Source organism: Heterodontus francisci, chromosome 5 (genome assembly GCF_036365525.1).
Source record: "Heterodontus francisci isolate sHetFra1 chromosome 5, sHetFra1.hap1, whole genome shotgun sequence".
Classification (NCBI taxonomy): Eukaryota; Metazoa; Chordata; class Chondrichthyes; order Heterodontiformes; family Heterodontidae; genus Heterodontus; species Heterodontus francisci.
The window spans coordinates 76,643,124-76,658,815 of NC_090375.1; the positions used below are offsets into that span (position 1 = coordinate 76,643,124).

The 15,692-nt window shown below is 44.5% G+C and overlaps 1 protein-coding gene across 4 annotated transcripts in view; it reads right to left on the bottom strand.

Moving 5' to 3' along the window:
* lrrcc1 (leucine rich repeat and coiled-coil centrosomal protein 1) overlaps positions 1-15,692 on the bottom strand; it is a 222,160-nt gene that overhangs the window by 34,532 nt on the left and 171,936 nt on the right. For all 4 annotated transcript variants that reach the window (XM_068031666.1, XM_068031668.1, XM_068031667.1 and 1 more), the window contains one exon: positions 13,670-13,844. In XM_068031666.1, the coding sequence (XP_067887767.1) occupies positions 13,670-13,844 (175 nt within the window). The remainder of the gene's footprint in view (positions 1-13,669; positions 13,845-15,692) is intronic.

Consider the following 15,692-nt stretch of genomic DNA (forward strand, 5'->3'; position numbering starts at 1 on the left):
TCTGGGGGCTTGTGCCAAAGTTGGGAGAGCTGTCCCACAGACTAGTCAAGCAACAGCCTGACATTTCGAACAGATCTAGCAACACAAAACTGGGCATCCATGAGGCGCTGTGGGCCATCAGCAGCAGCAGAATTATACTCAACCACAATCTGTAACCTCATGGCCCGACATATCCCCCACTCTACCATTATCATCAAGCCAGGAGACCAACCCTGGTTCAATGAAGAGTGCAGGAGGGCATGCCAGGAGCAGCACCAGGCATACCTCAAAATGAGGTGTCAACCTGGTGAAGCTACAACCCAGGACTACTTACATGCCAAACTGCGCAAGTAGCATGCGATGCACAGAGCGAAGCGATCCCATAACCAACGGATCAGATCTAAGCTCTGCAGTCCTGCCACATCCAGCCGTGAATGGTGGTGGACAATTAAACAACTAACTGGAGGAGGTGGCTCCACAAATATCCCCATCCTCAATGATGGGGGAGCCCAGCACATCAGTGCGAAATATAAGGCTGAAGCACTTCCAACAATCTTCAGCCAGAAGTGCCGAGTTGATGATCCATCTCGGCCTCCTCCTGAAGTCCCCAGCATCACAGATGCCAAACTTCAGCCAATTCGATTCACTCCGCGTGATATCAAGAAACGACTGAAGGCACTGATTACTGCAAACGCTATGGGCTCTGACAATATTCCGGCAATAGTACTGAAGACCTGTGCTCCAGAACTTGCCGTGCCCCTAGCCAAGCTGTTCCAGTACAGCTACAACACTGGCATCTACCCTGCAATGTGGAAAATTGCCCGGGTATGTCCTGTACACAAAAAGCAGGAAAAGTCCAACCTGGCCAATTACCGCCCCATCAGCCTGCACTCAATCATCAGTAAAGTGATGGAAGGTGTCATCAACAGTGCCATCAAACGGCACTTGCTTAGCAATAACCTGCTCAATGACGCTCAGTTTGGGTTCCGCCAGGGCCACTCAGCTCCTGACCTCATTACAGCCTTGCTTCAGACATAGACGAAAGAGCTGAACTCAAGAGGTGAGGTGAGAGTGACCGCCCTTGACATCAAGGCAGCATTTGACCGAGTACGGCATCAAGGAGCCCTAGCAAAACTTAGGTCAATGGGAATCAGGGGGAAAACCCTCCACTGGTTGGAGTCATACCTAGTGCAAAGGAAGATGGTTGTTGTTGTTGGAGGTCAATCATCTGAGCTCCAGGACATCACTGCAGGAGTTCATCAGGGTAGTGTCCTAGGCCCAACCATCTTTAGCTGCTTCATCAATGACCTACCTTCATTCATAAGGTCAGAAGTGGGGATGTTCGCTGATGATTGCACAATGTTCAGCACCATTTGTGACTCCTCAGATACTGAAGCAGTCCGTGTAGAAATGCAGCAAGACCTGGACAATATCCAGGTTTGGGCTGATAAGTGGCAAGTAACATTCGCGCCACGCAAGTGCCAGGCAATGACCATCTCCCCTTGACATTCAACGGCATTACCATCGCTGAATCTCCCACTATCAACATCCTAGGGGTTACCATTGACCAGAAACTGAACTGGAGTAGCCATATAAATACCGTGGCTACAAGAGCAGGTCAGAAGCTAGGAATCCTGAGGCGAGTAACTCACCTCCTGACTCCCCAAAGCCTGTCCACCATCTACAAGGCACAAGTCAGGAGTGTGATGGAATACTAAAATAAAAGCAAAATACTGCGGATGCTGGAAATCTGAAATACAAACAAGAAATGCTGGAACCACTCAGCAGGTCTGGCAGCATCTGTGAAAAGAGAAGCAGAGTTAACCTTTCAGGTCAGTGACCCTTCTTCGGAACTGACAAATATTAGAAAAGTCACAGGTTATAAGCAAGTGAGGTGGGGGTGGGGCAAGAGATAACAAAGGAGATCTAGATTGGACCAGGCCACATAGCTGACCAAAAGGTCACGGAGCAAAGGCAAACAATATGTTAATGGTGTGTTGAAAGACAAAGCATTAGTACAGATTAGGTGTTAATACACTGAATTATTGAACAGCAGCAAGTGCAAAACTGAAAAAAAAGAGTGTAAAAAATGTAAAAAGAATGTAAAAAAGAAGAAAAAATAACTAAAAATGAAAGTAAAATGGGGGGCTGTCATGCTCTGAAATTATTGAACTCAATGTTCAGTCCGGCAGGCTGTAGTGTGCCTAATCAGTAGATGAGATGCTGTTCCTCGAGCTTGCGTGTGATGGAATATTCTCCACCTGCCTGGATGGGTGCAGCTCCAACAACACTCAAGAAGCTCGACAACATCCAGTACAAAGCAGCCTGCTTGATTGGCACCCCATCTACAAAACTTCAATCCCTCCAGCACCAACGCACAGTGGCAGCAGTGTGTACCATCTACAAGATGCACTACAGCAATGCACCAAGGCTCTTTAGACAGCACCTTCCAAACCCGCGACCTCTACCAACTAGAAGGACAAGGTCAGCAAATGCATGGGAACACCACCACCTGCAAATTCCCCTCCAAGTCACACACCATCCTGACTTGGAACTATATCACAGTTCCTTCACTGTCGCTGGGTCAAAATCCTGGAACTCCCTTCCTAACAGCACTGTGGGTATAGCTACCCCAAATGGACTGCAGCGGTTCAAGAAGGCAGCTCACCACCACCTTCTCAAGGGCAATTAGGGATGGGCAATAAATGCTGGCCTGGCCAAAGATGCCCACATCCCATGAATGAATAAAAAAAAACTCTCATGAATTGGTAAAATTTAGAAACTTAATCGGTTTTAAGTAGGTCAAATCGGGGAGGATAGAAAACGAACAAAAGGGAAGGTCTGTGATCGGATGGAAGACAGGAGACATTAAATGACAAAAGAGTTGGTGGTGCAGAGCCAAACGGTGTGGTAATGGGCCAAGTAAAGAAACAAAAATGTGTCTAGAGGAGTTTTCAATGGCAGAATAACGTACAGCTGCCGTCTGAAAGCAAAAAAAGAGAAAAGAGAAAAACGGTACTAAGGCATGCAAAGAAAAGGAATCAAAATGGGGGCAGAGATTACATTCTGAAATTGTTGAACTCAATGTTCAGTCCAGTTGAAAGATGAGGTGTTTTTCCTTGAGCTTGTTTTGAGCTTCATTAAACACGGCAGTAGGCTGAGGACAGAGAGATCAGCGTGAGAGCAAGGTGGAGAATTAAAACGGCAGGCCACCGGAAGTTTAGGGTCATGCTTCCGGACTGACTGGAGGTGTTCAAAATGCGTGCGGTCTTGCCAATGTAGAGCAGACCGCATTGAGAGCGCCAAAACCAGCATATTAAATTGAAAGAAGTATATGTAAATCACTGTTTCACCTGGAAAGAGCATTTGGGGCCTTGCAGGATGAGGAGAGAGGAGGTAAAAGGGCAGGTGTTGCATCTCCTGCACTTGCATAGAATGGTGCCGTGGAAAGAGATGGGGTATTAGGGGTGATAGAGTAGTGGACCAGGGTGTCACAGATGGATAGGTCCCTTCAGAATGTTGAAAAGGAAGGGAAGGGGAAGGTGTGTTTGGTCGTGTCATCACCCTGGAGGTGGCAGTAATGGTGGAGAAGTTGCTTGCAGAGACAGGGAGGAGAAGGAGTTGGGGGGGAGGCGTTTTGGGGGGGTGGGGGGGGGGGGAAGAAGGACTTTCAGCAAGAGGCCCTCACCACCTAGGGTTTTCAGTGAGCAGATTTCTTAACTCAGCCTCAGCAAGGAATAGTGTGTGCAAAGTCTCCATTTTATGAAGGAGGTCTTCACTGAAATCTGCAACCTCTTGCAGGTGGACCAGCCGCCTCAGAGCAGGTGGAGGGTGGCACTTCCGGTGGCTGTGAAGGTGACCATGGTCATGGGTAGCATGGGCAGCATGCATATGAGAGCCATGCTGTTACATGCAACATCATTCAGCAGACCACTGGAGTGCTTAAGTAATGCTTCTAGTGCCTGGACCACTCTGGAGAAGCCCTGCAGTAGTCACCCAAGCATGTCATAATTCGTCATGATCTGCTGCGTACTGCATAACCTTGCTACCATGTATACAGTGAGCAGCTGAAAAGGAGGATTAGGAAGACGAGGGAGGAGGAAGACGAGGGAGGAGGAAGACGAGGGAGGGCTAGAGAAGGGGCAAGAGAAGATATTTCGTAACACTCAGCAAAGATACATTCCAGTGAGAAAGATTCTAGAGAAAGGACGCACCATCCGAGGCTATCTAAGGAAGTTAAAGATAGTATCAAATTGAAGAAAAAGCATACAATTCTCAGCGAACAGAAGTGGCAGATCAGAATATTGGACAGAATATAAAAAAAAGCAAAGAATGACTAAAAATAATAAAGAGAGAGAAATTAGAGTACGAGTGCAAGCTAGTTAGAAATATAAAAATGGATAGTAAGAGTTTCTACAGATATTGAAAAAGGAAAAGAGCAAGTAAAGTAAGTGTTGGTCCTCTAGAGGGAGAGACTGGGGAGTTAATAATGGAAAATATGGAAATGGCAGAGGAATAGAACAGATTATTTGCATCTGTCTTCACTGTAGAGGATAAGAATAACATGCCAGAAATAATTGTGAATCAAGAGTTGAAAGAGAGGGAGGATCTTAAAATAATTACCATCACCAGGGAAAGGGTACAGGGAAAATTATTAGAACTAAATGCTGACAAGTTCCCAAGTCCTGATTGACTTCATCCTAAGGTCTTAAAAGATTGCTGATGAAATAGTAGACGCACTGGTTTTAATTTTCCAAAATTCCCTAGATTCTGGAAAGGTCCCATCAGATTGAAAAATAGCGAATGTAACTCTGTTATTCAAGAAAGGAGGAAGACAGAACGCAGGAAACTACAGGCCAGTTATCTGAGCATCTGTCATAGTGAAAATGCTGGAATCTATTATTAAGGAGGTTATAGCAGATCATTTAGAAAATCTCAATGCAATCAGGCAGAGTCAACATGGCTTTGTGAAAGGGAAATTATGTTTGACTAATATATTTGAGTTCTCTGAGGAAGTAACAAGCAACGTGGATAAAGGGGAACCTGTGGATGTAGTGTACTTGGATTGCCAGAAGGCATTTGACAAGGTGCCACATCAAAGGTTACTAAACAAAATAAGAGCCCATGGTATAGGGGGTAACATATTAGCATGGATAGAGGATTGGTTATCTAACAGGAAACAAAGAGTAGGCATAAATGGGTCGTTTTCAGGTTGGCAAGTTGTAACTAGTGGAGTGCCACAGGGATCAGTGCTGGGGGCTCAACAATTTATAATCTATATAAATGATTTGGATGAAGAGACAGAATGTATGGTTGCTAAGTTTGTTGATGACACAAAGATACATAGGAGAGTAAGTTGTGAAGAGGACATAAGGAGTCTGCAAAGGGATATAGATACGTTAAGTGATTGGGCAAAGACATGGCAGATGGAGTATAATGTGGCAAAGTGTGAACTTGTCCACGTTGGCCAACAGAATAGAAAAGCAACATATTATTTAAATGGAGACAGACTGCAGAACTCTGAGATGCAGAGGGATCAGGGTGTCCTCGTACACAAAACACAAAAAGTTAGTATGCAGGTACAGCAAGTGATTAAGAAGGCAAATGCAATGTTGTTGTTTATTGCAAGGGGAATCGAATATAAAAGTAGAGATGTTTTGCTACAGTTGTACAGGGCTTTGGTGAGACCACATATAGGGTATTGTGCACAGTTTTGGTCTCCTTAAGAAAGGATATAATTACCTTGGTTCACTCGACTGATTCCTGGGATGAAAGGGTTAACTTTTGATGAAAGGTTGGACAGGTTGGGTCTGTAGTAATTGGGGTTTAGAAGGATGAGAGGTGATCTTATTGAAACATATAAGATCTTGAGAGGAGTTGACAGGGTGGATGTTGAAAGGATGTTTCCCCTTGTGGGACAGACTAAAACTAGAGGGCATAGTTTAAAAATAAGGGGTCTCCCATTTAAGACAGAGATGAGGATTTCTTTTTCTTTCAGAATGTCGCGAGTCTGTGGAACGCTCTTCCTTGGAGAGCAGTGGAGGGAGAGTCATTGAATGTTTTTAGGCAGAGGTAGACAGATTCTTGACAAACAAGGGAGTCAAAGGGTATCAGCGGTAGGCAGGAAAGTGGAGTCGAATCTACAAACAGATCAGCCACGATCTTATAGAATGGCAGCGCAGGCTTTAGGGGCCGAATAGTCTACTCTGGCTCCTATTTCGTAAGTAGAAGGAGCAAGAGGAAGAGGAAAAGCAAAAGAAGAAAAGGAAGAGGAAGAAGAGGAGTAGCAGGAAAAGGAGGAGGAAGAGGAAGAACAGGAGGAAGAGGAAGAAGAGGAGAAAGATAAAGAAAGGAGGAGGAAGAGGACGAAGAAGAGGAGGAGGAAGGGAGGGAGCAACCAACACATCCCCTTTCTGGTCGGGCTGTCTGTGATCAATTCATCCAACTGTAGTTCTAGTGAACAGAATTCCATTTTTTCATTCTACAACAGTCCCATGCCCTATCTACCCTCTGTCCTCTTGGCTATAATGCTAAAATAAAAGCCAACACAAAACAAATATTCCAACTTTATCAAAAAACCCATCCGATATTCCATACAAAAGTCAATTAATCACCCTTGGGCATTCCTTTCGTACCTGTCTTCCGTGTACCTTTGCCTGGCCAAGTGCTCCGATGCAGTGCTACCCCAGTGGCTGCAGCATGGCTAATGGAAGATTGACTTTAATTGGGGGAGACTGCAGATGGCCTTGCAGAACAACCTCAAACAGCTCTGGCCCTGGATGGCCCAGCTTTAGATGGCATCATGTCAACAACAATCTGGGCTGGCTGATGGACAAGGGCGTTGGCAGAGTGACAGTAGTGGGAGGATGAATGCTGTCATCCTGAAAGAAGACAGCAGGTTCGTGTTCCATGAAACCACTGCCACTCCCCCAAGGCGGCACCTCAATAATCCTAGTAATCGGTTGGAGGATGGATTGCTGGACTGCTGTGAGACTCTGCAAGCTCCTTTGAGCACTGATATCCACAGCCATGATGACAACAGTCTGAAATGCCTAGCAGAAAGCTGAGAATGCATGATCTTAGTGTGAGATTCCAGCTCAGCACTCAGATGTTGCATGACTTCTGCTTGAGCAATGGAAGCTGAGGCATTGGCTATCAGATGCTGCATTATTATTGGGTCGGTAAGCATTCTCACTGAGTTAGCCGTCACTTCCATGCCGGAGAGGTGGGCTCCAAGTTCTGTGTAAAATGCATGTGAAACATTGGTGACAGACTCCTCCATGCTCCTGGACAGTGACTGCAGGCTTTCTAGCAGGCCTATCAATGTACCAAGTATTTCTGTGTGTATATTCATCAGTCTTTTTCCATACACTGCCTCATCAAAGTCCTCATTTGAGATCTCTGCGGCAGAATCTGTGTGCGAGCTTGCCCTCTAATGGGTTAGCACCTGTGGTACCCTGACCCTGCTGCCCTGACTCTAGGCCGCTTGTGCCCGGTATCTTACCACATGCAAATCCCACCTCGAAGCCCCCTCTAAAGTATAAGTGACAGAATTTCTTCATCATCTGTCTCTTGTACCTCTCCCAGCTCTTGGTCCTGTCTGACTGCATGGTCAGGTTGCACTTCTTGGATATCTGAATTCAGAAAGGCACAAGGGTAGGGTTGTGGTGAGAGGTGTGGCGGGGGGTGTGAAGCAGGAGGTAGCTTGTAAATCAGAAGAGACTACAGAATGAGGGGTGTGAAAAGAAGGATTAAGTATGAACATACAGTTATCTTCAATGGTTTTAGCTCTGCCACTAGCTACAGCCTTAGTTCTGGCTTCTCCAGTGATGATGATGAGCACCCTCTCCTCCACACATGCATCAGTCCCTGAGCCCCACCAATTCAGTGTTGCTGCTGCCAGTTATGTGCTTCCTTGTCCTGCAAGAGAAAGGGAACTGTGTCAGTAAGTATGGTGCAAATTGTTTGGGTGATGTGACTGTCATGGGAGAATAGCTGGAAGTGCATGCTGCATTAATGTTGGATCAGTTAGCTGTCACTTCCACGCCGGAGAGGTGGGCTCCAAGCTCTGTGTAAAATGCATGGGAAACATTGGTGCCAGACTCCTCCATGCTCCTTGACAGTGACTGCAGGCTTTCTAGCAGGCCTATCAATGCACCAAGCATTTCTGTGTGCATATCCATCAGTCTTTTTCCATACGCTGCCTCAGAGTGGCTTGCTAGCAACACTACTGACCAAGCTGGCCGTGTCCTAAAGGACAAAGCTGCGAGACTGAGTATGTGGCAGGTGGTGAGGGAACCAACAAGAGGGAAAAACATACTTGACCTCGTCTGCACCAATCTGATTGCTGCAGCTGCATCTGTCCATGACAGTACTGGTAGGAGTGACCACCGCACAGTCCTTGTGGAGACGAAGTCCTGCCTTCACATTGAGGATACCCTCCATCGTGTTGTGTGGCACAACCATATGCTAAATGGGATAGATTTCAAACAGATCTAGCAATGCAAAACTGGGCATCCATGAGGCGCTGTGGGCCATCAGCAGCAGCAGAATTGTACTCACCCACAATCTGTAACCTCATGGCCCGGCATATCCCCCACTCTGCGATTACCATCAAGCCAGAAGACCAACCCTGGTTCAATGAAGAGTGCAGGAGGGCATACCTCAAAATGAGGTGTCAACCTGGTGAAGCTACAACCCAGGACTATCTGCGTGCCAAACTGCGTAAGCAGCATGCGATAGACAGAGCTAAGCGATCCCATAACCAAAGGATCAGATCTAAGCTCTGCAGGCCTGTCACATCCAGCCATGAATGCTGGTGGACAATTAAACAACTAACTGGAGGACGTGGCTCCACAAATATCCCCATCCTCAATGATGGGGGAGCCCAGCACATCAGTGCGAAAGATAAGGCTGAAGCATTTGCAACAATCTTCAGCCAGAAGTGCCGAGTTGATGATCCATCTCGGCCTCCTCCTGAAGTCCCCAGCATCACAGATGCCAGACTTAAGCCAATTTAATTCACTCCGCGTGATATCAAGAAACGACTGAAGACACTGGATACTGCAAAGGCTATGGGCCCTGACAATATTCCGGCAATAGTACTGACTACCTGTGCTTCAGAACTTGCCGCGCCCCTGGCATCTACCCTGCAATGTGGAAAATTGCCCAGGTATGTCCTGTACACAAAAAGCAGGACAAGTCCAACCTGGCCAATTACCGCCCCATCAGCCTACTCTCAATCATCAGTAAAGTGATGGAAGGTGTTATCAACAGTGCCATCAAGCAGCACTTGCTTAGCGATAACCTACTCAATGACGCTCAGTTTGGGTTCCGTCGGGGCCACTCAGCTCCTGAACTCATTACAGCCTTGGTTCAAACATGGACAAAAGAGCTGAACTCAAGAGGTGAGGTGAGAGTGACCGCCCTTGACATCAAGGCAGCATTTGACCGAGTATGGAATCAAGGAGCCCTAGCAAAACTGAGGTCAATGGGAATCAGGGGGAAAACTCTCCGCTGGTTGAAGTCATACCTAGTGCAAAGGAAGATGGTTGTGGTTGTTGGAGGTCAATCATCTGAGCTCCAGGACATCACTGCAGGAGTTCGTCAGGGTAGTGTCCTAGGCCCAACCATCTTTAGCTGCTTCATCAATGACCTACCTTCATTCATAAGGTCAGAAGTGGGGATGTTCGCTGATGATTGCACAATGTTCAGCACCATTCACAACTCCTCAGCCGAAGTAGTCCATGTAGAAATGCAGCAAGATCTGGACAATATCCAGGTTTGGGCTGATAAGTGGCAAGTAACATTTGCGCCACACAAGTGCCAGGCAATGACCATCTCCAACAAGAGAGAATCTAACCATCTCCCCTCAACATTCAATGGCATTACCATCGCTGAATCCCCACTATCAACATCCTAGGGTCTACCACTAACCAGAAGCTGAACTGGAGTAGCCACATAAATACCGTGGCTACAAGAGCAGGTCAGAGGCTAGGAATCCTGTCGCGAGTAACACACCTCCTGACTCCCCAAAGCCTGTCCACCATCTACAAGACACAAGTCAGGAGTGTGATGGAATACTCTCCACTTGCCTGGATGGGAGCAGCTCCAACAACACTCAAGAAGCTCGACAACATCCAGGACAAAGCAGCTCGCTTGATTGGCACCCCATCTACAAACATTCACTCCCTCCAGCACCGACGCACAGTGGCAGCAGTGTGTACCATCTACAAGATGCACTGCAGCAACGCACCAAGGCTCCTTAGACAGCACCTTCCAAACCCACGACCTCTACCAACTAGAAGGACAAGCGCAGCAAATGCATGGGAACACCACCACCTGCAAGATCCCCTCCAAGTCACACACCATCCTGACTTGGAACTATATTGCAGTTCCTTCACTGTCGCTGGGTCAAAATCCTGGAACTCCCTTCCTAATAGCACTGTGGGTGTACCTAGTCACAGTTCAAGAAGGCAGCTCACCACCACCTTCTCAAGGGCAATTAGGGATGGGCAATAAATGCTGGCCTAGCCAGCGATGCCCACATCCCATGAATGAATAAAGAAAAAAAAAATGCAATGTGTTAGATATGGGAGTGAGGCTTGCAGCAGTGTGTGATGTTGAGGTGAAGCTATGAATGTTAGGTATGAGCCACGAGTGATAAGAGATTGTTGATAGGTGAGTAATGGAGGTGGCGTGGGGTGGATGGGGGTAATTGAGCAGTGTGTGAGGCTAATGATTCAGGTGTAAGGATATGGCATTTGAAGATGAATTCACTGATCTTGACCACCAGTGCAAAGTCACTGAATTTCTTGCAGCACTGCATCCAGATCCTCAGGGATATACTGCTTGCATTGGTCACAATGGATATTTGTTCCCATTGCCTTATGAGAATTTGTCTGCAAGACCTCCTGACCACTCCTATCCACCTCCTACACCAAGGCCTCAAGTGTTGTGTCTGAGAATCTTGGAACATGCTCTCTCCCTTGTTGTTAGTCAGTTTTCTGGCAGATCAGGCTCTCTTCTCCAGCTACTTTTAGCACTTTCTCCAGATACAATGTAAGTGATGGGGGCAGAAACCTGATTGGAAGGATTCAAACGTGGAGTTTTGGGGAAAATGCACACGGATTTGGGAAACAACATGTCCAAGCATTTTGGAGCGGAAAGGGAGGTTGGAGAAGGGGCAGTAGTATGCAAGGAGGGAGGGGTTATGGGTTAGTTTTTTGAGGAGGGATGATGACAACCGATTTGAAAGAGAGGGAACATTTATCATAAGCTTCCTTTAATGGGTACTGTATAATGGGTATACAACAAAGCTTAACAATAAGAACTGGTGTGTGTAGCATACAGAATGTAGTGATAATGAGTTACTTGGAATTAGATTTATCTACTTTGGGCCCACATGGATAGCAAGTGCATTTTTTATTTAGCAGTAAGAACTTTAATTATGGAATGAAAAAAAGCCTATTTTGACCTTATTCCTTCTGCCAGACCAAATGAAACTTGGGCTGTAATGTACTCTACTCAACTGAATCTTCTGAAGGAGATGAACTAGAGATAATTCCAGAGATGATGTTTCCACTGTCTCCACAGGAGCAATCATTTCCATGAAATATTTGATTATCCATGCCTAAATGTACCAATACAACTTTCAATCACATTTCAAAGACATTCTGCTATTTAAAAAATAACGCAGGAATTAATATAACATTAAGTTCTTTTGATGGGAGTTTGTACTCAGGTATACTGCTCTGTGAGGGCAAAATATTTAGGCTAATTAATTCTGTACTTGTGTTCTGTAATTAAACATTTAAGTTTCATTATCTGCTTATGGGAGACAGTGGGAGATTGGGTTAGAACATTGCACAGTGGTGCAGTGATTAGCACCGCAGCCTCACAGCTCCAGCGACCCGGGTTCAAATCTGGGTACTGCCTGTGTGGAGTTTGCAAGTTCTCTGTGTCTGCGTGGGTTTCCTCCGGGTGCTCCGGTTTCCTCCCACATGCCAAAGACTTGCTGGTTGATAGGTTAATTGGCCATTATAAATTGCCCCTCGTATAGGTAAGTGGTAGGGAAATATAGGGACAGGTGGGGATGTGGTAGGAATATGGAATTAGTGTAGGATTAGTATAAATGGGTGGTTGATGGTGGGCACAGACTCGGTGGGCCGAAGGGCCTGTTTCAGTGCTGTATCTCTAAAACTAAAACTAAATTGTTATTTCAACTCTGGGTTTTAATCCAACACAGATTGATGGGATCTGTACTCTGCCAGCTCTTAAGGTCCAACATAAAATGGATTTAGGCAGTCTCAACCAAGTATCTAGTGGGCATTGATCCACTGAACAATTTTCTTCCAATGTTTTTGAGCTGCTCTATACTAATGACTGGCTAAATAGTCACTATTTGGTTAACTGGTTACTATCTTCCTTGGGGCAGAATGGGAAGGGAAGTGAGTTTTCTTTGGGGTTGAGTTGTCTCCAACGTGCCACATCAAGAAACAGAAATTCAGATTTGGATATCTGATAGATGAATCAGCAGCATTTTGGGGCACTAATGATCGATAGCCAGCCAGGCTCACTAATGAAACCTGAAGAGACTGTGATTCTTACTAGTCAGCTCCTGATAATCTTGCAAATCAACATTCTAATGGATAGGGTTGCCTAAGCTACATCAGCAATAGGAACTCAACCATTGCTGGTTAAGGATAAATTTGCATTTATTTGGCACTTAGCATGTCCTCAAGATTTAACCGTAATCATGGTTGTTTTGTAGGTAAATGTGGCAGCCATTGCATGCAGCACAGTCCCACAAAAAGCAGAGAGATGAATGATCAGTTAATCTGTTCTTTGGTCATGTTAGTTGAGGGAGGAATGTTGGCCAGGAGGCTGAGAAAACTCCCTATTGTTCTTCAGAGATGTGCCATTGGATGTTTAACATTAAAGAAGCAGACAGGGTCTTGGTTTAACATCTGAACAAAAAGCCTTTCTTCAGCAATGCAGCACTTCCTCAGTACTGCATGCCCACACATTCAGGAATCCCTAAGCTTTGGCATAACTGCATAAGATTCAAGTGCACCTCCCTCTCATTCCAGAATCAGCAAATATAATGGCACATTCATTGTCAGAGTGTGGCACAGTAAATAACATTGAATAAACATTCATTAAAAACAGATAGGGTCTCAAAAGTAAATGGAAAAAAATGCAGTGGTTAGGGTGAAGAAACAATAGCAAAAAAAGATTGAATAAAGACTTACCCTCAATTGCATGCTCTATGCACTTGCCATCACCTCCTTGGTGCTTTTTTGGTTACATTGTCCTTCAGCCAAACAGTAGGCCCAAGCCTTGTGCACCCAATAATGCACATTCTATTGGTTTGATTGCCAATCAGCACCTGGGTGCAACTAGACTGAAGCTAATATTGTTAAGGTTTCTATGATTTTTTTGATAAAAATCAAGTTGCCACGACATTTTTGTTTCTTTACAGCTTTTAAAATAATTCTGCTCAGTTGTTTTTGACCTATTTTTTCTCCAACTTTCATGACTCATCGATATATCGAGTTACTGGAAAAGTAATTGGTGCTATTACTTTCTTAACTTCAAATCCAATCAAGTGAGAAGAAGTAAAGAATGTGAAAGTAGATATTTAAATGTATAATTTTTGAGCCAATGCAGTTAAATATAACAGTCTTACCTTGTTGGGCTAACTCTTGTCCCCATATCCTCTTTTCAGCTCGAATGCCATCAATCACAGATTCCTGAGCAGTTAGCTGTGAAATCAGTCTAGATTTCTCCTGCTTAAGTAGTTCAATCTGAACAGTTTTTTTCTTATCTTCTTCAGCTATGTGTTCCAGTGCCCGGAACCGGCTCTATATGAAAATTGGGAGGAATTTCAAAATTCAAAATGCTTACAATAATCTTTACCAGGATAATTTCTCTAGAGCTTCTCCCACTTGTCTGCTGTAACTCTGGCAGCAGAACCACAGAAACATGGTGTTTACCCAATTTTCTGCAATTCTTTTACTGAAATTACGAGTCAGGTAACGTCAATGGAAATTCAGTCCTTCTATGCTAACTGGCTGACGTACTAACTAGCAGTGCAGAGCTTAAAGGCTGATCAGAAAACCAAAATTCCTCAAAGCAATGATGATTTTTTCCCCCCAATAATCAGGATGATCATACGCAATCATATTTTGTCAGTTTGCAATATCAGTGTATCTACATTAAGTCTAAGAAAGTATGCTGAAATTTAGATGCTGAATCAAACCTTACCACTTACATGAGGTAAGCAGTGGAAAATTTGTCCGGATCATATTAGGACAAAAACTTAACTGTTCCTGACAACATCCTCATACGTGCAAGTTGTTACCAATTTGCTGCTTATCTTGACCATTTTTGTCTGTCCCTAATGATTGAATATAGCAGGATTCCATTGTAACTTCAACAGAATATAATGAATGGTCTATCAAATTTATAATTGACTTAATGTTGGATGCATTATCAAGTGCACTTGTTTTACAATTGTGAATTATAATAATGCATTGCATAGTGTAATGAAAACTAATTACAAGGATCAGAATTAAGACTCATGAAGAGCAGGGGCTGAACAGTTATTATGCATCATGACATGAACCACAGAAAATTGATGAAATTCCTTCATGTGATTTAAAGGTTAGAATTATTTGCATACTTGAGCTCCCTTCCCAGAAACTATGGATCCTTAATCGCTTACAAAAATGATGACAATAATGAATAACTGTTAATCTCAGACATGGCACATATAAGGGTACACAGGAGACTTGGTCTATTTGTGGAACGTGACTTATTGCCTTGAACACTAGATCAAATTGTTGGGAGAAAGCTCAAACCATATATACTAGCTGATCCAAAGCAATGAAAGCAAGTTCCGTGTTTGCCTTTTAGTCATCTATAGGTTGAAATGAGAATACCACGTTATGAAGATTTTCAAGTGTTATTAAAGTTATGCCCTTAAAATTTCATTGTGGTAATACAATACAGTTAACATTAGACATGATCACCAGTAGATCTATCAGTAAGTTGTAGCTTCTTTCTTTGGCATTACTACTTTACATGTTGTGCAAGTCATATACTTGAGGTGGCATAATTACTGGTACAATGTAATGTTATAATGAGACTTTGTGAATGATAATTAAAGATCTGGTTTCCGTTTGAAGAGGAGAGAAAATAATGGCAAAATGAGTGCACAGTAAGCTCCCATAAACAGCTGTATGATAACGACTAGTTAATTTGCTTTTTTAAAGTGATATTGATTGAGGGATAAATATTGTCCAAGACACTGTGGATAACTCACCTGCTTTCCTTCAAAATATTGCCATGGGATCTTGTATACTCACCTGAAAGGGCCTTGGTTTAACGTCTCATCCAAAAGACAGTGGCTCCACCAGCGCCTTAGTACTGCACTGGACTGTTAGCCAAGATTTTTGTCCCCAAGGGCTGTACTTTTAGGTCCAGTTGGGGATGGGGACAGAGGCCGGTGGGTGATGAAAATACTGGTGTCAGCTGGCGTTCCAGTTTCCTGTTGCTTTTCCCAGTGCTGGTGAATTTCACCAGGGTGGGGGGAGGGCAGGCCTGAGAACTTGCCCAATTCGTTAATGCATAATGAAGGTCATTAAAGAGTTCATTGAGGGTCATGTTGAGATTTTGGTGGGAGTGCACGGGTTGCACACTGGGTCAGT